General features: G+C 37.9%; 1 protein-coding gene across 3 annotated transcripts in view; it reads right to left on the reverse strand.

Annotated features, from left to right (window-relative positions):
• ARHGAP10 (Rho GTPase activating protein 10) overlaps positions 1 to 22504 on the reverse strand; it is a 315853-nt gene that overhangs the window by 147811 nt on the left and 145538 nt on the right. For all 3 annotated transcript variants that reach the window (XR_004682438.1, XM_035022940.1, XM_035022942.1), the window contains 3 exons: positions 9506 to 9587; positions 7434 to 7479; positions 5305 to 5370 (listed from right to left, as the gene is read on the reverse strand). Coding sequence is in view for 2 of the 3 variants with exons in the window: in XM_035022940.1 (XP_034878831.1) it covers positions 5305 to 5370; positions 7434 to 7479; positions 9506 to 9587 (194 nt within the window). In the remaining variant the exon portion in view is untranslated. The remainder of the gene's footprint in view (positions 1 to 5304; positions 5371 to 7433; positions 7480 to 9505; positions 9588 to 22504) is intronic.

Genomic DNA, 22504 nt, shown 5'->3' on the forward strand with positions numbered 1-22504 from the left:
CCCTCTGCCAAAATCCTTCCTGACACCCCACAGTTGTACACCTGGCCAATTCCTCGTCCTTTAGAACGCAGCTTATGTGCTGAGTCCCCAGGGAAGCCCTGAGTCAGCGGTGATTCAGAGGCTGGGGCTGGGGGGGGGGTGCAGCGTGGGCAGCGGCAGGGCAAATCAGCCCATCATATTCTCCATCATCAGACAGGAGATGAATGAGCCCATCATATTCTCCATCATCAGATAGCCAGAGACGTGGTGGCTGCATGGTTTTTAGCCTAGACACAATAGATGAAAGGATGTATAAAACTGCTTGAGAATAACCAGGTGTTTTCCCACAAAGGAACAAACTACTACAGGGCACCAGAAACTAGGCATCACATGGAATAGCAGGTAAAGGGGCTGGGGGTGAAGCACAGGATCAGTGAACAACAGACCCCATGAACACTTCAGAATTTGCCTTGGATCCACCTACAATGTGCTGGAAATCTGAAATGCCCTTGGCTTCTGACTGAGACTTGGCCACCTGGAGCCATTTTCTTATTTCTTCTCTCAACTGCATTTTTTAGGATGGAGGTTCCACCCTGCATCTGCTAGATTCACACTCATAATCCCCAAAGCTACATGGATCCATGACCCAGGGCCCTCAGAAACTCTACTCTCTCAGGAAACCATCATGGCTTCTTCTACCTCCTAAAAGCAGAAGAAGGGAAAATCCCTGTCTCCCCTTGACTATTCTTATTGGAACTCACATTGTCTACAGCAGAGGCCCAGCTACCACTGATTACGATTTAACAGAGCTGACTGAGCCCAGGAATCTGCAACAAGTCTGCCATGGACCCTGAAGTTTCCCTGATATCCTTTATTTTCCAAACTAAAATCTGAAGGTGAAATTCCTTGCAGAACTCTGATCCTGTACATACGACCAATTGCTAAATGTGACTACTACTTCATCTGCTAAATCACTGGGGTGCATCCATGCTATCTGACCTCACTGCCAAATCTCCCATCCTGAATCAGCTGCTACCTGCCCTGCCAGATCCTCCAACCTAGGCAGAACTCTGGGGCTCCTTTGCACTCAAGTCATCCCACACATGGCTACCAATACTAATTTTCATATTTATCTTTCTAAGCCTCCTACTTTATCCACCATCCTCTAGGGCTTACCAAGTTCCTTCATAATTAAATGCAAATGTTTGAGTACCTGCTTTTATACTGCTTCTTCATGCTTCCTTTCCAATCACATTTGCCTTGTTCCTCACATTCTGTCTCTACATCTTTGCAGAGGTGTCTCTAAATGCCAAAATATACCTTCCTATCCTTTAAATCTAAGGGAGCCTATTCCTAAACACAGTCCTCAACATCAAGTACACTGCAATCTATCAACATACATTCAAATTCTCTTAATTCTTGCAAATGTATAACACTTTTACTTTATCGCATGGTGTATTTACATTACAAATCTCTATGTTTACTATTCATGTATCCAGCATTATATATAACTAACCTTTAATATGTGTCCCAAAGGACTAGAACAAAGCTATGTACACACTATGACTGCTCAATAAATAAATACTGGTTAGCTGACTGGCTTCACGTTAGAACTAGGATTTAATTGTGATAGGTCATCTGTTACTGAGAGAAGGAAAAGAACACTGCGCTATTTTTTCAGAACTTCTCAGTTTTGTTTGTTTGGGTTTTGGATGGGTTATTTTTAAGAAGTTAAAAGAAAAGCTCCCCACATGGCAGGATATATTAACCATAAAAATAATGATTGTGCACCTATTTCTCCAACATACAAGCAACCCTTCCATTAAGGACAGTGGTTCCCAAACTTTGCTACATAGTAGAATCACCTGGAGAACATTTATAAAAAAAAAAATCCCACTTCCCAGCTCATACCAGATAGCAATAAAGTCAGAGAAGGCAGGGGGGAAGTCGGGTCATATTTTTTGAGGATCCCAGATGATCCCAATGTGCAGCAATATTTGGAATCTTGGCCTTAGAAAGGCCTTCAGCTTGGCATACTTAAGCAATAATTTCCTAGCGGTAGTCAGTTCGCCTGAATCCACTAAGAGCTGGTACATAGCATTTACAAACATTTGGTAAATGGCTGAAAGATCAGTTACTCTGACTCCCACATACCCCCTAACCTCATGAGCAAACAACTCTATGGAAATGATGAGTATGATTTGTTAACTGATGTTAATATTGTAGTGAAACAGGTTTCTTCTTATCCCAAAAGCAGAGTTAACTGCTAAATAGTCCCACTCAGGTCAAGATGTTAGCGTCTGTATATGTCAACATACACTGTACATGTTAACACAGATTATATATTTATATTAGTGTCATATATTGATATCATATATTAGTGTCACATATATATGTGTCATATATGTCATCTTAGTGTAATATAAATTATATATGTTGTCAAAGATATGTTAGTACACTAAAAATGTTACCTCTTCTTAGGATACTGAGGACCATAGTAAGTTTTAGACATTTGTCTGATGCTTTCCAAATATTTCAGTGACGTCACAATTAAGGTGGATAGTAATAAAAATGCCAAAAGTCATTTTTAGAAGAACATATTAGGGAAAAAGGCACACTAATAGTTTTAATCCAAACACATGAAATGGTAGTTTTCAGACAATGATAGTCACATTTAAAACACTAAAAGCAGTGATTAGAAATAATTTTTCAGTCAGATTTCATTAAATGCCCCTGGCCTTTAGGTATGTAGATCCACAAAAAACACAGTTATCACTAATGCTATTCACCAAATATTTCCAGCTCTCTGTGTGTTTTCCAGTCTCTTGGTAGGGTTGTTCAACCTAGACTCTTTGGGGTCAAGTGGGGCCATGAGGTTTCTATTGACCAATTAGTTGTAAGTAAATGTAACTCGCTTCAAGGCCAGATCATTCTACTTGCTGGTCCAAAGCCCTCCGGAACTGTTTCCCTCTCGCATGGCAACCAGGAACCTTTAATTTGGTTGGTTTGCAAAGGCAACGAGGAACCTGTAAGCCAAGGTATTGGTGATGAGCAAAGCCCTCCTACCAATGCTTGAGTGAGAAATAAGTCCTGTTGTTTTAAGCCACAGGGACTTGTGTGTTTCTTGTTACAGGACAGAGATAGCTGCTTTATCCTGATGAAAAAAAAGAAGTAAGGCAACCATACCTGTAGCATAAAAAAAAAACAACAGCCATGATAGCTGATTTGGAGGAAATCATTAAGAGCAATATTACTTGGAGGAACTTACAAATTTAGGATAAAAGCCTCAGAGATTCTACAATGTTTCTCATCATTTTTAATAATATAATCTGACCACTGATGCTTTTAACACTGTTTTTAGTCTAGTATTCCATTAAAAGCAAAAAGCTTCATTCAGTAATGGACAACCTTTAAGAACAAAAGATTTGAAAAAGAAAAACTATGCTTTTTGTTATCTTTAAATGAGAAAATCTAACTTAAATTGTGTAGACTCGGGGCACCTGGGTGGCTCAGTTGGCTAAGTGTCTGACTTCGGCTCAAGTCATGATCTCAGGGTCCTGGGATCGAGTCCCGCATGGGGCTCCCTGCTCAGCCGGGAGTCTGTTTGTCCCTCTGCCCCCCACTAGTGTACTCTCTCTCTCTCTTTCAAATAAATAAAATCTTAAAAAAAAAATTGTGTAGACTCATTCTTCTGTTAAAAACATCCAATAATTATATATTTATAATAAAAACACATTCAATACATGCAGGCTCTAGTATATATATTCCATTCAATGTATGTAACACTCCGTAAAGCTACACCTACCAATCAGAAAGCATTCTAGATAGATTTTAATCTGTTCAGTCAGAAGCAAGTATGTATAAAACATATTCTTTGGGGAAAGAACATAATTTATCAAAATATAAGCACACAAGTGATACAATTAAGGCGCTTCACTTCAGAAGCTTGGGAGAAACAGAACCATGAATGATGAGTGAGAGATATGAAAATCACAGTATTTTTTCTAAATTTTGGAAATGTGTGAAGATCTAGGAAAATGAAGAAATTTGTCAGCTCAACTTGAAGGCAGGCTAAGATGGAGGAAAATCTGTTCCAGCCCAAATTGCCAGGGGAAGAGAGTGGAGGAGAAAAGGCTTTCTGTGGCTTGGGTTTTACTATCAATGGGCAAATCCCCAAGTCATAAAACGGCCGGTCTTCTGTCATCTGACACTCTCATTTCAGCCATGGCAGGCACCTGGCTCCACAACAAAGACCTTGTTTTGACAGAAAGTATGAACACAATGCTTCATCCACAAAGTCATCTAAAGCGGGACCAGGGTATGCAATATATGAGAGTGAATTAAATATCCATTTATCCATATTTCACTAGGCCTCTAAACAAAGAGAAACTCGACCTCCAGAAGGAGCCCATTTTGTAATGTTCAATATTTCGTTTCTCCGAAGTCTGCTGCCATGGCTGCAAAGTGGAAGGGCCCTGTTTTTCTAGGGACTATAAAGAGAAAGCTTTCGGTCACGGGAGGGATTAGCTTTCCTTAAATTTAAAATGGAAACAATCCAAATATTTATCAATAGGTAAATGAATAAACATCCATGTAATGAAATCATGCCTAGCAATAAAAAGAAAGGAGCTAGGGATACACCCAATGAGACGAATCTCAAAAGCATTATGCTACATAAAGAAGCCAGACTCAAAAGACTATAGTTCATGATTCCATTTATATGAAATGCTTTTTAAAAAAGAAAGAACTAAAGTGATAGAAAGCACCTCAGTGGTTGCCAAGGGCCAAGGAGGGAGTGGGGACTGACTGCAAAGGGGCACAAAGGAATGGGGGGAGGAAAGCTAGAAATCTTCTATGATTGTTACTTCTATGTTATGGCAGTTACACGACAGTACATTTGTCAAAACTCACCAATTTCTACAAAGTCAGTGAATTCTTTTTATGTAAATGACACCTCGATGAAATGGACTTTTTAAAGGGAGGCCAACAAGACGATGGAAGGTGAGAATATCTTAATAGCGTACAAAACGTGATTCAGATTGGCTGTCCAACACTGCTGATTCTTCAAATGCTTCTCATTTCAGCTCTGACTTCAATCTCAATGTGGGGCGGGGGTGGCAGGAGGTAGAAATATTAACGTAAACAGAAAGGAAAATCCCACCCTGTCATGGTAAATGAGCAACTCAATCTCTGACACCCAGAACGTACATTTTGCATTGAAGTATTCCATTCTACAACACTTACCCATGCAACAGGCATTTTAAATGACTCTTAGATTTTACATACCTATAGCCTTTCAGGAATAAAATGATTCAATCACGTTACCTCGTGTTTCAACTGCACTGATACATTTTCTGAGAATTGTGAATCCCATCTTATCCAACTGTGCACCTAAAAGAAATACAGTTATAAAATATTAAGGGCACAATGAATTATTTACATTTCTCTTCTTTACAAAAATAGAAAAAATTACTTAAATCCAATTTAATTTTCATTTCGCTATTAAAAGAAAGCTAAAGGCCATGTGTTTCCTGTTTAAATAATGTAAATGAGAATTTCATATATTTAGAGAAGCACTTACTGGAATATTAGGACATCTGTTACCAATAATTTATAAATTTATAATATAAAGTAATTTTTATATTAATAAATGTAACTTATTTTAAACAGTGGAAAAGAACATGATACAAATCTTTAGGGGGAATCTATCTAAAGATGGTTAAGATACATTTTGCCAAAATTCTACCACCACCTCAGGATTTTTTTTTTTTTTTCAGTTATATATGAGTGAAGTAAATTACTTGACAGAGAAATAACACAAACTTTTTTTTTTTAACCTAAAGAAAAAAAATTTTAGGGAGACCTGGGTGGCTCAGTTGGTGAAGTGGCTATTTCAGGTCAAGATCTCAGGGTCCCGGGGTGGATCCCTACGAGGGAACCTGCTTCTCCCTCTGCCCCTCCCCACCTCAGGGTCATGCTCTCTCTCCCTCGAATAAATAAAATCTTTAAAAAAAATTTTTAAACACTTCTAAAAGTATTATTTGGGGAAAAAAAGTATTATATGGGCCATGAGCTTGAAAAATAATCTCACATTTCATACGATGCTCTAAGTGTTTAATATTCTATTATTTTCATAATGAATTTAAAACAAGTGATTCATGTAGCAGAAAAGATTATTTCAAAAATTTCCTCTTTTTTTTTTCTAATATAGATGCTTGCCTGTGATTAGGCTGACACATTTGAGTGTCCTAATAAAAGATTATTCTTGTTTCAAAAATGAAATCAGGGGAAGCGAATACTTGAGTCTGTATTTAGAACGAGGGAACACTAATATTAACACTAGTCTCTCAGAGCAGACAGCATGAACAATCCATGAATATAAACTGCAGGTTTAATGCTAAGCTTGAAGAGAATGTTAAGGAGGAAAATAAGGCAGTGGTTTACTGTTTAAGGATCCACTAGTCACAAAATTTTATAAAATTTTTAGCAAAACTATTTTTCAAAAAAAGTAGCATGTTTTTATTTCTCCATAAAAAATAAGAACCTTTGGAAGGGGAGAAGGAGAAAAGGAGTGGGAGGAGGAAAGAAGAGGAGAAAGACAGGAAGGAAGGGAGGAGAATGAGGAGGGAGGGACGGGAAGAGGGTAAGAAGGCACTTCAAGTAGGTTTACAACCGGCAATTCTCGGTGGCAGGCTAGAAATGTCTTTTACTCAACACTAGCTCAAATGAAACACACATCATGATAATTTTGAAACTGTGTGTTAGAGAATATAAAGTTTCCAAACTGTACACATTTGATAAACGTAGCCTTAATTTCTCCAAAGATATCAAAAGTAAACTTACAAAGAATCCAACAACTCTGATCACATTTTTGTTTTATCTCAGTAAAAATCAAGATTAGAGAGCTAGGCTTTATGTTCTTCAAGTGCATACAATGCACGTGAAGATCGATGTCCTAGAATATCTGAATGTGTTTGATTGTTATTTTCTAAAGTGCAATGATTTACTACTCATATAGTCCATACTCAGACTTTAAGGATAAAAAAATATCAAGGGTCATGGTGAGGGGGTTGCAAACAGGGGACCTGATAGAGCTCCCACAGGAGCTTACAATTTAGGAAGCTGAAAGATGCATCCCTGAAACTCTTATGTGTTTATTTATGGCCATGAGAATAAATATCAAAGTAAACTGTGGAGGAAGCATTTTGGGTTTTGTAGAGAAAGTAATTATAGAGAAAGACCAAAAAAAAAAAAGCCCAGAGATGGAAAAGATCAATGAGGATTACAGCAGTCCAGGAAAATCTGAGTTGGTCCCCAGTAAGTAAAAGAGAATACATGTATTATTTGGAGGACTAGTTAGAGTACAGAGCACTCAGCAACACTTTGACATCAGTAATGAAAACAAACTCATGAAAAAGGGGAACAAACAGTCCTTTTTATGAATTAACACTTACTTCCTTCTGGTCTTGGGATGATGGCTCTATTAAAACTATGTAACAGCTAGTAAAAGAAAAAAAAGGGAAAACAGTATTTTTAACACATCAATATAAAGGATTCAAGTAGGCATGCCTAGGACTATGCAAAAAAATACATTGATATTGGTTAATTATATACTAATGTGCTCAAATACTAAGATAAGGAACAATAAGGGGCATCTCTGAGTCTACTCTCTTACAGAGAGGTATGCCACAGTAGTAAAAATAAGATGAAGGAGCTATGATTCTTTAGGAACTCACTGGAAGTTTATATAAATTTGAAATGCTCAGCCTTATAGGTATCGAATGACAAAGAAATTGCTGCATTCTAAGCAATAAGATGAAGCTCATTTTTTTTACCACTATTTCTAAAATCTGGTATTTTCTTAAAAAAGAGAGAACTCCTGCTCATAATTTAAATAACTACATCTGAAATAGCTAGGTGATAATTCCAGGCTGCTTCTAAGAACTTCAGCACTGACCCATTATTTGCAAGGCATATATAGCACCTGAAAAAAAAATACGTGTCCTTAAGTGTCCTCACATAAATACATATCTAAATATTTTCTTTCTGCAGATTTGCCTTTGTCTGTGTATCTCAAATTAATTACTTGGTTTCTTGTTCTAAAGGAGAGGTTATATATGTCTTCAAGGTTACACTGCCTTTGACAACAGATTTATTTCTCAAAGACTTAGTCATGTGACCTTTTTGCTAGGCAAACTCACTTTCCAAAGCACTTCTTGAATCTCTGGGGAGAGAAGTCCTAGTCACTGCATTGCTTTTACTAGAGAGGATTAGTATAATGTGTTTTGGATCTCAGTAACCATAAATGCTGTAAATACTCTTGATTCCCAGCTAAAAATTTCAAGGACAAATTAAGAATAGACAGAAATAAAACTATGAAGGCTAAATGTTGGTCAAATACAACAAAATAATAGATAAATTTGATTACTACTTTTTTGTTTTCCCAAGCGTGATATATTCTCCTCTACAGCATCTATTTTTAACATGTGTTCTTGGGGTTTTCGTTTTTCAAATACTGAACCAGACTGCCACACACACCATGGCCCATCTCCCCGGCCCCCATATCCTATAATTCCACCAGTGTGCTCCCCGTGACCATCAGATAACATCATCCTTTGCCAGTTTCACAACTCTATTCGGACACCTCTCCTACTACTACGTATGACCCCTCTTTCACGTTGCAAGCCACTCTCTTTCCCTTTTTTTTAAACCCTGCTAAGATGGCAAATGCTTTCCAGTTAAGCCCCCCTGCTACCTCTACTGGCAGTTTACTTAGAGTCGTAATACTTTCAGCAGAGTTTATTTAAATTGGTTCTATGGTGTTTTCTATAATTACCCTAAGTCCCCAATTCAATACACAATCTGCCAAATTCTCAATTCCCCCCGAAGGCCAGCAGCCCACTAAGATGAAAGCAGTGCTTGAATCAAGTCGCAAGCAGACTGAGTTGATGTGCCTCTGGATCTCTACCACTCCCTTTAATTTATTCCTCATACCCATCATACAGAGGCCCATTTACTAGGGCTACCTGATACTGCATACCATAAACCATTAGCCTGACCCATAAATTGCTAAATCAAGCAAAATATCTAATATTTATAATATATAATATAAGCAGTTGTTTATAATACTGCTTGCATGGCCTCGTATTTACTGTTCTGTCTCCACTGAGATCAACATGAACTGCAAGCATTTATTGTGTTCATCACCCAAAGAACTGTCAGGTAGGAAAGAAAAAAAAAAACAAAACTGAGCGTTTCGATGACTTCCTCGAGCACAGCAAACCTGAGTGGCAAAGTCAAGAAAAATCAAAAATCAAAACGAAGGACACACGGGTCTTCTGTGTGTGGCTGCTGGCTTCCGCCAAATTCCTGGAATGCGGGACGCTTCCCAGAGGAATCGAAACACCAGCGTCGGCAGAGAACCTTTTTCTTCCCCGCCAAATACCAGAAAGCAAAAATCCCATAAAAAGGAATACAAGTCAACACTGAAGGATGTGAATACGACTCGACCGGTGAGGATTCTTACAGCTTCTTTTCCGCCCAGGGCTTCCAACCACTGCTTCCGCTCATCCTCGGAGAACGCCTGCATGGTCAGAGCAGCGCCAGGCCTGAAAGACACCAGGGATGCGGCCTGTGAGCCCGGGGCTGGGAAAACCACCCTGCTTTTCCACCTTTGAATGTTTTATTGTGGGGAGGAAGAGGGGGTGAGTTTTTAACTGCGACAAAAGACGCATAGCAAACAATGTAGCACCTTAACCATTTTTAGCTGTGCAGGGCAACTGTGTTGAGGATGTTCGCGTTATCGGGCGACCAATCCCCAGAACTCTTCATCTTGTAAAACGAAAATGCTGTACCCATGAAACCATGCCCCATTTCCTTCCTGCCCAGCCTCTGTCGTGCTCCCCTTCTACCTTCTGTCTCTGTGAATTGGATTACTCCTAGGTAACTCTTGTAAGTGGAATCATACCATATTTTTTCTTTTTGTAACTTGCTTGTTTCACTTATCATAATATCCTCCATTCTCATCCATGTTGTACTATGTGTCAGAATTTCCTTCCTTTTGAAGGCTGAGTACACATGCACTGCACTTTGCTTACCCACTCGTTTGTCCATGGGCACCTCAGTTGCTTCTGCGTTTTGGCTATTCTAAACAATGCTGTTATTAACCTAGGTGTACAAATATCTCAAGACCTGGCTTTCAATTATTTTAGGGATATAGCCAGAAGTGGAATTTCTCCCTATTCACACAATACTTCTGTACTCTAAATATGTGGGTTTTTCCATACCCAACAAGTCTCCAGTTCTCTGCAGAGACCGAGTATCCTACAGTTTAACCGAATCTTGGCATTACCTCAAGTTAGTGAAGATGCTTCCGATTAAGGGCTCACTCCCACAAGACTGTGCCCACTGCCTCAGATGCCAATCGCAAGTCCAGGGTGTGACGTGATAAGAAATAATGCATTTGGTCTCCGACCCGTTTCCTGGCACAAAGCTCCTAATACCGTTGGAATCTCCAAAATAAATGCCATTTGATATACTAATGAGGTAACAAGGCTGGGAGCTCCAGGACAGCCTCAGGATGGGGGCTGGTTGCCAGGGGAAATGTGTGACTAGGAGACTGGAACTTTCAGCCCCCCCCCCCATGCCCCTTCCAGGAGGAGGAAGGGGCTGGAGATTGAGTTCAATCACCAATGGCCAATGAGTCAGTCAATCATTCTTACACAACGAAGATCTATAAAATACCCGAAGTATCAGAGAGCTTCCAGGTTGGAGAAAACGTGGAGGCACTAGGAGGGTAACACGTCCAGAGGGGACATGGAAGCTCCAAGCCCCTTCCCCTATACCTTGCCCTATATATCTCTTCATCCGGCTGTTCGTTTATTTCCATTAAAATATCTTTTGTCATAAAATGGCAGAAGTAAACAGTATCCCTGAGTTCTACGAGGTGTTCTAGAAAATCATCAAACCCAAGATATCAAACCCCCAATTTACAGCCAAAAGCACAGGTGACAACCTGGACTCGTGATGCATCCGAGGCAGTGGGCACAGTCTTGTGGGAGTGAGCCCTTAATCGGAAGCATCTTCACTAACTTGAGGTAATGCCAAGATTCGGTTAAACTGTAGGGTACTCGGTCTCTGCAGAGAACTGGAGACTTGCTGGGTATGGAAAAACCCACATATTTAGAGTACAGAAGTACTGTGTGAACAGGGAGAAATAAGTTTGCCTCCCCCTGGGTCAATGATAATTCTATTTTTAATCTTTTTCAGGAACTGCCACACCTGTTCCACAGGAGCTGTGCTGTTGTATATTCCCATCGACATGCACAAGGCTTCCACATCCTCACCAACACTTATGTTATCCGCTTTTTGTTGTTTTTTTTTTAGAGTAGCCATCTTAATCGGTGTGAAGTGCTAGTGATGACTAAATTTTTATTTATAAAAGAGATACATGCTTATTGTTACCCAGGCATGGACAGAGTGTAAAACCAGAAAATCATTTTCCACCCCATCCCAATTCTATGTTCAAGAAGGCAGACTGTTCACCATTTGGTGTTTCCTTCATATTTTCTTAGAGCCCTGTGCTGGTCCTCTGGGTCAAATAATCTTTCTCAGTTCAGTTTTTTCAGACACTCAGAGATTCAGTCAGAAAAACTCTTTATACCGGGAAGCAATAACTAGGTAGAAAAGCCATTAATAATGCCTCTTCACCTGGGGGCAGTTTTGCAAATGAAACAAATTTTGAATATTTGATTCAAATATTATAAATTAGTATTCGAAAAGAACTTTTCTGGCAAAGAATTAAAAGGCAAAACACAGAAAACTAGAAATGAAAGTAGATGGCTGAAACAAAAAGTAAATATTAATTCTTGTTGGATACTGAATATACTTTTTAAAGTTATCACTCCTGTGGTAGTATTTCAACTCATTTTTAACTAATGGATAATCTCTTTCAAGTAAAGCAAGCAGTAATAATCAACTATAATTCAATAATCACTGCAATTTTTATAAAGTACTATAAAGTAAAAAGTCCTGCAAAAGCAACGAGCCAAATGTGAGTAAGTAGGACTCCCAATGCTCACTCACACAGGCATTATGCTTTCTCCCCACATGATCGTTATAAAGCACAAGAGAAGTTGTTTGATTAGGGTTCACTACAAAGTAACTATAGCTACAATTGATAGGCTCTTGCCTACAACCATTTTCTCCAGACTGAAATTTGTAGGGGGTTAAAAAAAAAAAAAAAATCACCAATAATCCCCCACCCCCACATAGCAAAATGACTCTTAATTGTCTACCCGACACTTTTTTGTCTTGGTTCCACTTTTCCATTACCTTGGCACCACACAGTACAGACCCAAGGTCCCGCCTCCTCCCGCTCTACTACACACAGCATCTTTTTGGAGCAAGAATAAAGGCAAGATGCCCAGACAACCAGTCTGTTTCAAGAAGTTCCTTGACTGGGATGTGAAGATTTTGGCCCTTATTCTTAGTAACCCACACTGGGCTCAAGGGAGTTAATTAAAATTGTGAGGGAAAACTTCAGATGGCACGAATGTTTTTCTTTACATTCTTTAAGTGATAAAACAATATTTACATATGGGGGTCTAACGTCTGCAAGAATGCTCCATTCTTGTCAAGAAGGAAAAATATCTAGATACCTCTCTAAAACATAGCTGTATTCAAACATTTAGTATGTAAATAAGTGAACAAAAGTATAAAATGCAAAATAAGATGTGATAGCAAATACAAAATAGAAAGCTGACAGCTTTGGGGCGCCTGGGTGGTTCAGTAGGTTAAGCATCTGCCTTCAGCTCAGGTCATGATCCCAGCATCCTGGGATCAAGCCCTGCATGGGCGGGGGGGGGGGGGTCCTTGCTCAGTGGGAGGTCTGCTTCCCCCTCTCCCTCTGCCTGTTGCTCTCCCTGCTTGTGCTCTGTGTCAAATAAATAAAATCTAAGAAAGAAAAGAAAGCAAGCAAGCAAGCAAGCTGACAGCTTCTCTAGTCCAGAAATGGCAAAATGAGCAGAGAAAATGGGACAGAAAGGCCAAACAAGTCAATTTCTATCATAGAAAGGCAAACAGGGAGTTTACATTCAGTTCAATAAACACTGAGTGAGTGCTGACTATGCTTTAAATCTTGTGCCAGAGGGCCAGGAATTATTTATCAAATACCTTACCATGGGCTAGGCACTGAGCTGGGCATCCCACCCACAAAGGGCTTATTGCCTATCAAGAGAAAGAAGAAGGTAAAAAAAAATTTACAAGTAATCTATTAATTACAATTGTACAGAGCCCTGCAAAAAGCCAGCTACCTAGGAGAAAAAGAGGACATAATAAAGACATCAGAAGATGTATGCCCAAATACAAAAGCATTCAACTTCAACTATGTTCAACTGTTGTCAAGAAGACTTGACTGGCTAGTTTGGCTGCCAGTCTCAGAGGAAATTTCAGCATTCAAGGTGCTATGGGGAGTTAAGAAAAAGATCGTACCTAGCCCTGGACATTAGGCTTCCTCGGGAAAGGAACATTTAACCTAAGGCCTTGAAGATATGTGGGCCATGTCAGAGCACCAGGGCCAGAGTTACCCCTAAGCCGAGAAGGCATAAAGAAGAGAAGGAACACACCTTGGAGGAGCTGGCTCAGCCTCATCAGCTGTCTTCCCACCCAGCTGGAGAGGAGCACAGTGGAAAGCTACAGAAGCAGCCTGGGAGTCCAGTCACAAGAGGCTCCTTGGCTGGGCGAAGGATTTGATTAATCCTCAATGTCACTGAAGGTTTTCAGTAGGGGAATAACATGATTAAAGGTGTACGTGAACACGGGCTGCTGGGTGGAAATGGACTGAAGACAGGCATGAGCTGGCTGCAGAGACTTGTAAGCAGAATGAGGGGATGAGATGGAAGGGCACAAATGAAGGAAAATATGCAGGAACTTGGAAATAGGAGGTTGCAACAACAACAACAACAAAATCAACAGTAAAGGACAGGTCAATTACAATGTTTCACCAGTAACTAGTAAAGGGATTCCATGAAAGCCAAAACAATTGTAGCAAATAAGGGCTTAATACTCTTACACTCAAAAACATCAGACACTGAGCCTGATGAGAATCCTGTGCTTTCTAGTTCCTTTTTTTGTTTCCCCCTAAGGTTCTCCGTGGATATGTGAGGGGAAATAGTATTTACTACATGGAGATGGTTGGATATTCATATAGAGTGGCAAATAGAGATGTTGGATAAGAGAAACAATGACTGGTTCTGGTAACTTGAAACACAAGAAAAAAGTGTTGAATGATGAAGAGTCTAGAGTCATGAACTAGAACTACAGATAGCACAGTGGAGGGGGGGGGGACAAAAAAACAATTGTCGGACTTCCAATGAAACAGCCAGAATACTTCTGAATAAAACTCCAATGCAGCATAAAAACTAAATTTTTATTATACATCTTGTCTCCAAGCACAATGACTCAGGCTTGAGCCACCTAGCCCTTTATGGAATACAGCAGAGAACAAACAAACTTATTGAAAGATGAGAGATGAAATAGAAATATATCACCTACAAGGAAAGCAGTCTATTTCTGTTTGCATTTTGACAAATAATAGCATGGTAACTCAAACAACTCCCCTCTTGAGAATTAATTCATCACAGTACACATTTTCAGAACTCTTCACACTTGGAACATTCCAGACAGGGATCAGTCACTAATATTATATAAAGCTGGGTTCCCATCCTACCACAGAGATGGCTCACATTCATCCCCCATTTGCTCAGCCCTCACCTCTAAAACATTAGTGTAGGAAAAGTAAAAACCAGTGCATTAAAACATGTTTTAAAGATTTTTAATTTCTCAAGTTTCTTTTTTTAATAATCAATTGCTAGGAAATCATTTTGCAAATATGGGACTTTAGGGAAGCAGTGGACACATTTTAAACTACAGTATTAACAGCATCTCACTGTTAAACCAAACCATAAAAATTCTTTAGTTTTTGAAACAAAGACATGTTTTACTCATGAAATTTAACGGATAGTCTATCTATCCATTAAATATATATTCCCACAGTGAATATATATGGATAGCAAAGAACAAAAAATTTTACAGTGTGCTAGATTATTCACAATTACATCTTCATTCCATGGAGAAGCTCCGATAACATTAGTGACTCCATCGGACCCTGAACTAGAATTGACAAAGTTCTAATTTTTGGTAATTGGAGCTGATATTGCTACCATGCACTACGCTGGTCTGCTGAGGACACAACAGTCCCTTCTTCATCTGAAAATTCATTTCAACCAAACTAACATCTGAGTACCTAATACGTGCCAGGCATTGTGCTAAGCTCTGAGTAACTTACCACATATGGTAAGCAAAACTAATTCTTAGCAAATACAAAGGCAACAGTATGAACTTCATAAAGAAAAAACGGATGAGGGAAAAGAGCACAACTTGCCCAGATAGTCTATCTTTCTTTTGTTAAAACCGTAACTGTTGTCTGTAGAGCACAAGGCAGAGAATTGAAATCTGAAGAAAAACACTTAGGTTAAGCAAGTTCTTGTTCTTAAATCAGCAATTCATCTTTTTCCCTTCACTCATTAAAAAAATATGCACTACTATGCACTATTAAGCACTACCGAGGCCCACCCATGAGAAGCAGTCTAGAGAGCTTATTATCTGTATTCTACATTTGACCCCCTATCTATTAATTCTCTTTCAACTGCATTTTTTATAGTTCAGTCAAGGCGTGTGGAAGACATGTGTTTTCCTTATACTCTACACAATAGATGAATGAGCCTGTAAATTAAGAAAACATAAAAAATAGAAACATTCACATTTATGAGATGCCAATTAATGATAGATTCTGTAAATAGAGAAGTTAAGAGAAAAAAATTAAGAAGCAGCTATCAAAACTTGCAATGTTACCAATTAGGAATATTTTAATGTTTTTCTAAGAGGAATGTTGAAAAGGAAAAGGAAAAAACCAAACCAGCATGTTGTAAGTCCTGCACTAAATTTTACTAGGAGAAGGGGAAAGTGCCAAAGCCAAACCAAACACTTTCTAAAGTTATAGAAATGTAGCTGTCATAATCAGTTTCACATAGGATTCCAAGGGGGAAAAATTTAAGTACAAATCTATGAATCTTACATTTTTTCAGAAATGATCAAAGCAAGGTGCATGATTTTACTAAGGGTAAAGACTTTATAATAACTTCTTTCTTCTGTCTACCAAAAAAAAAAAGTTTCAAATAGAGCAAGTAAGCATTGATATAGTTAGAAGTATGATTATTTCCTCTAATAAAAGTGAACTCAAACCATTAATCATTAGAGAACTGCTACTTTAGAACACAGAAAATTGCACCCTAACAACAACAGGATGGAGAATCTATAAAATCATAGTGTGAATAAAGACTGGAGAACTGAAGATGCAAAAACAAAACAAAACAAACAAAAAACCCTAATGAACTAAAACGCAGACAGCAACAAGCCCTTTCTTAAAGAGAAAACAAACACACATGTACACACAGCTACTTTGAACCTTCGAGAAGCAGCAGGACAAAGAGGAAGACATCAGAGTGGAGGACAACAGTAGAACTGAAGTTGTAAAGGCAGAGTATGGTTGGGTGTGATGGTTTCAAATCCCTACAAAACAGAGACACAAAGAGAGTCTGAACCCATCCTCCAACCCTCCCATGGGACTTCATAAAGTGCTCAGGAGGAAATGTGAGAGCATGGCTGAGAGCCCCCCACCACTGACCCTCTGAGGTGTGTGTGCTAAGTACGAGGGGCAGAGCAGGAGAACCTCCACAGAAGGTTCTGATGGTGTTCTCAAATCACATGGACCCTTGATAAACGGAATCTAAATGAAGTAACAACATAGATTCTCAGTTCAACTGCCAACTAAAGGGACAGCCCTACCCATTAGCAGCCCCACAGAAGAAAGGGAATACCCTTTCCCAGGTATAAATATTACTTTCTTTCTACTACTCTTTTACAATATCTGGCTTTCAACCAAAAAATTAGGAGGTATGCAAAGAAAATGTAACCAAACATAACGAGACAAAGCAGTTAGGAAAGCCAAACTCAGAAATAGCCCAGATATTAGAGGAAGAAAAAATCAGACAGAACCTATGAACAAGTACATGTATATTAAAGGATCCAGTGTATGAGGTGGCCAACATGCATAAACTGATGGGGATTTCAGCAAAGAAATGAAAACTATTAAAAAGAGACAAATGGATATGCAAGAAATGGAAAATAAAAGAACAGTGATGAAGAATTCAGGAGGGCACCCTTCATATGCAAACCAACCAATCTGGAGTCAGTATCTGCAACCTTTCCTTTATCTAACTTGTACTCAGGGAGGCACTATTTCCTCTGCCCTAAGTCACCCCAGGACAACCACCCCTAGTGGAGAGAGCCCACCAATATTATTCAAACTAGCCAATCCTAAATTGCTTCCCCTTCTCTGCCTTGCCTTTTCTGCAGAAACCCCAATAAAGATTAGTCTAGGATTTTCTCTCACTCCTTCCTGACTCCTGATCAAAACCTGGCATTCCCCATGTGGTCCTATGTGGCATGGCATGCCCTCTTCTCTTGGAAATTCTAATTAATAAATGGTCTTCCAGTGCCATTAGTCTGTCCACATCATCACTCAGTCACTTCCATAAATTAAAATCCTGCAGGTACAACCAAAACAAATACCAAATGATCAGAGATAATGTAACTGGAATCCCAGAAAGTGAAGAAAGAGAAAATGGAGAAGTATTTGAAGAAATGACTTAGATTTTCTAAACCTGCTATGAAATATCAACCCAAATATCCAAGAACTTCAATGAACCCAAAGCAAGATAAAACAAAGAAAGCTACACCTACACATATCATTAAAAAAAAAAATTCTTAAGAGCAGCAAAAGAAAAAGATGACATAGAGGGAAATAATAAGAAAGATGGATGATTTATCATGATAAAAAAAAAAAATGGGAGGCCTGAAGAAAATAGAAGGACTTCTTTGAAGTGCTGGGAGGGGGTGAAGTTATTAATCTAGAAATCTACATCTATCAGAAATGAAGACAAGGGGCACCTGGGTGGCTCAGTCGTTAAGCATTTGCCTTCGGCTCAGGTCATGATCCCAGGGTCCTGGGATCGAGTCCCGCATCGGGCTCCCTGCTCCGTGGGAAGCCTGCTTCTCCCTCTCCCACTCTCCCTGCTTGTGTTCCCTCTCTTGCTGTGTCTCTCTGTCAAATAAATAAATAAAATCTTAAAAAAAAAAAATGAAGACAAAAATAAAGACATTTTCAGACAGATAAAACATGAAAGAATTCTTCTCCAGCAGATCTGCATTACATGAAATGCTCAGATTAAATTAGCCTAAGGATTTTAAAAGAAATGGCACAAGATAGAAACTCAGTTCTATAGAAAGAAATGAAGAAAATCAAAATGGATAAATATATTGATATTAAAAAAAGACAAGAAAAACACATACATAAATAAAACATCAAATTTCTTTAAAAGATTACTAATTATTGATTTCATAAAGTAAAAATAGTAACGTATATTGGGTTCATACTGTACATAGAATTAAAAATGTATGTACATAGAGGCATAACTAAAAATAGAAAATGGAACACTAAAAGACTCAATTCACTAAAAAGAAAGCAAAGTAGAAGCAGAAGAACAAAGAACAGATAAGACAAATAGAAAACAAAACCAAGGGGTGCCTGGGTGGCTCAAATGATTAAGTGTCTGACTTTTGATCTCAGCTCAGATCTTGATCTCAGATCTTGTGAGTTCAAGCCCCACACTAGGCCCAGCGGAGGAAAAAAAAAACCAAGATGGTAGACTTAAACCCATACAAATCAGTAATTATATTATACATAAATTAACTGAAACCTTGACTAAAAAGCAAAGACTAAGTGGCTAGATTTTTTAAAATCAGGACTCAATAATATACTATTTATAAAAAACAAAGTTTAAACATAAAGGCACACAGGTAAAAGGAAAAAAAGAAAAAAAGATAAACCAAGTAAACACTGAGCATAAGTAAGCTAGTGTGGCTACATTAATATCAAACAAGGTAGATTTCAAAATAAAGATTATTAGCAGGAACAGATATTTCACAATTATAAAAGGGTCATTTCTTTTTTTTTTTTTTTTTGAGAGAGAGAGAGAGCATGAACCAGGAGGAGGGGCAGAGGGAGAAGCAGAATCCCCACTGAGTGGAAGTCCAACAAGGGGCTCAATCCCAGGACCCTGGGATCATGACTTGAGTCGAAGGCAGACACTTAACCAACTGAGCCACCAAGGCACCCTGATAAAAGGGTCGTTTCATCAACAAGACGGAACAATCATAAAAATGCACACACACACACAAATCTCAAATATTCAATATGTGAAACAAAAATTGGCAAAATTAAAGGGAAATAGGCAAGTCCTAATAGATTTTAACACTCTGAGTTTAGTAATTTACAGAATATTAAAAATCAAAACAATATAGGAGTCAAGCAACACTATCATTAACTTGATCTAATTGACATTTAGAGAACACTACACCCAACAACAGCAGAAAACTCATTGTTCTCAAATGCACATGGAACATTTACTAAATAGACCACCTTTGGGGCAGTGAAACAAGTCTAATAAACTTCCAAATACTGATAAAATAGAGTATGTTCTCTGACCAAAAAGAGTATAAAAGAAAAACAAAATAATAAAAAAAAATAGGAAAACAAAATAGTATACATAGAAACCGTCCCCCCCACCATCATTTGGAACTTTTAAAACATATTTCTAAGTAACACCTGGGTTAAAATTCAACACTTATGTCCTAATCACATTAAAAAAAAAAGATATTTGCAACTGAATTACAATGAAAACACTATACATAAAAATTTGTAGGATGAAAAAAATTGTAGGATGCAAACTAAAGCAGTCCTTATAAGGAAAATTATATATTTAAATGTCTACATTCAGGGGCACCTGGGTGGCTCAGTTGGTTAAGTGTCCAATTCAGTTTCAGCTCAGGTCATGATCTCAGGGTTGTGAGATTGAGCCCCGCATGAGGTTCCCTGCTGGGTGTGGAGCCTGCTCTCTCTCACTCTGCCCCTCCCTCCAGCATGCACTCTCTCAAAAAAGAAGTCTACACTCAAAAAAAAAAAAAAAAAAAGGAAAATCAATACTCCTATCTTAAGCAATTAAAAGAAAAATTAAATCCAAAGTAAGTAAAATGAAATGATAAAAATAAAAGCAGAAACCAGTGAAATATAAAATGGACAATATGGGTTATCTGAAAAAAAAAAATTAACAAAACTGATAAACCTCTAGGCAAGACTTCACAAAAATTCCCATAGCTGGGATAAAAAATGAAGTATCACTACAGATCCTACAGATATAAAGTAGTAAGAAACAGATATTATGAAGAAAGGTATGCTGAGACAACAACTTAAAGGAAATAAATTCTTTGAAAACCTAATTTATGAAAACTAACAAGAAAAATAAGAAAATCTGAACATCTCTTTACTCACTAAATTTTACCTATAATTTTTTAAATTCCCACAAAGAAAATGCCAGATTAAGAGGACTTCACAGGTGTGTTCTCTGAAACATTTAAGGGAGAAATAATACCAGTGTTACACAGACATTTTCAAATAACAGAGAATGGAAAACTTCCCAACTCTTTTCTGAAGCCACCATAACCCTGATATCAAAATCAGACAAAGACATTACAGAAAAAGGACATAACACACAATTTCTCTCATGAACATAAATTTAAGTATCCTTAATCAAATATTAGCAAAACAAATAGAACAATACATAAAGAGGTTAATACATCATGACCAGGTAGAGTTAACTCAGGAATGTAACATTAGTTTAACTTAGAAAATTCAATGCAATACACCCATTAACAGGTTCAAGAAAAATATTTAATGATCATTTTGATAGATAATATTTTATCAAAGTCAGTATCTATTCATCATTAAAACTGGGAATAGATACAAGCTTCCTCAACATGTCAAAGGCATCTACAAACAATCTTCAGCTAACATTATACTTTACAGTGAAATAATAAATGCTTTTCCCCGAGGATCAGGAATAAGGTAAGATTTCCAATATCACCACTTCTATTTAACATTTTATTAGAGATCTTGGCACTGCAATAAGACAGGTAAAGAAATAAAAGACATACAGATTCAATCTGAAAGAAAGCTGTTTTTTTCCTTTTTTTTTTTTTTTTTTAAGATTTTATTTATTTATTTGAGACAGAGAGCATGAGAGGGAGGAGGGTCAGAGGGAGAAGCAGACTCCCCGCAGGGCAGGGAGCCCGATGCGGGACTCAATCCAGGGACACCAGGATCATGACCCGAGCCGAAGGCAGTCGCCTAACCAACTGAGCCACCCAGGCGCCCAAGAAAGCTGTTTTTATTCATACATGATACCATTGTGTACATAAAAAAATCATAAGGAAATTTTAAGAAATAATAAGTCAACTCAGCAATATTGTAGGACACAAAAGCCAAGTGCATTTCTATGTATTAACAGTACATTGGAAAATGAAATGTAAAACATAACCTTTAAAAATAACATTTAGAAACATAAAATACTTAGAGAAATTTAATGAAAGATGTCCATAACCCCTATATTAAACACTATAAAACATTACTGAGAGAAATTAAAGACTAAATAAATGGTAATTACTCAGGAATTATTAAAACTCTGTATTGATGATATTGAACTATAGGCTTTTGTACAAATAAACTGATTGTAAAATTTATATGGAAATGCGAAGGACCTACAATAGCCAACCAATTTTGAAAAAGAACAGAAGAATTATAAGAAAAAATAAATAACTCACTCTCTATACATCACACCATACACCCCCCCACCCCACCCCACAAAATCTTCACAGGTCACAAACTAATTATAAAACTTTTATAAGAAAACATGGGAAAAAATCTTCACAACACTGGAATAAAGATTTCTTAGAGCAAAGAGCTCTCTCAATAAAATTTTTAAAAACTGATAAATTCAGGGGTGCCTGGGTGGCTCAGTCAATTGAGTCTCCAACTCTTGGTTTCAGCTCAGGTCATGATTTCACGGTGGTGAGATCGAGCCCAGAGTCAGGCTCCACGGTCAGCACAGAGCCTGCTTCAGATTCTCTCTCCCTCTCCATCTGCCCCTACCCCCACCCACAAATGGCATACTCTCTCTCTCTCTAAAATAAACTCTTTAAAAATAATTGATAAATTCAACTTTATCAAAATTAGGATGTTCTTCTCACTAAAAAACACTGTTAGAAAATGAATAGGCAAGCCACAGATTAAATATTCACAACTAATATATCTGTCGAAGGATTTGTATCCAGAATAATTCCTACAATCCAATAACAAAAAGATCAACAACATAATTTTTTAAATGAGCAAAAGATCTGAATAGACACTTCAAAACAGAAGAAATAGAAATGGCTAAAAAGCACATGAAAAATTTTATTCAACATCACTAACTATAATTAGCTTTTAAAAAGAAAAAGACTGCCATAGTCA

The sequence above is a fragment of the Mirounga leonina genome, unplaced genomic scaffold (genome assembly GCF_011800145.1).
Source record: "Mirounga leonina isolate KUSES-001 unplaced genomic scaffold, KU_Mleo_1.0 Mir_176, whole genome shotgun sequence".
In the NCBI taxonomy this organism is placed as follows: Eukaryota; Metazoa; Chordata; class Mammalia; order Carnivora; family Phocidae; genus Mirounga; species Mirounga leonina.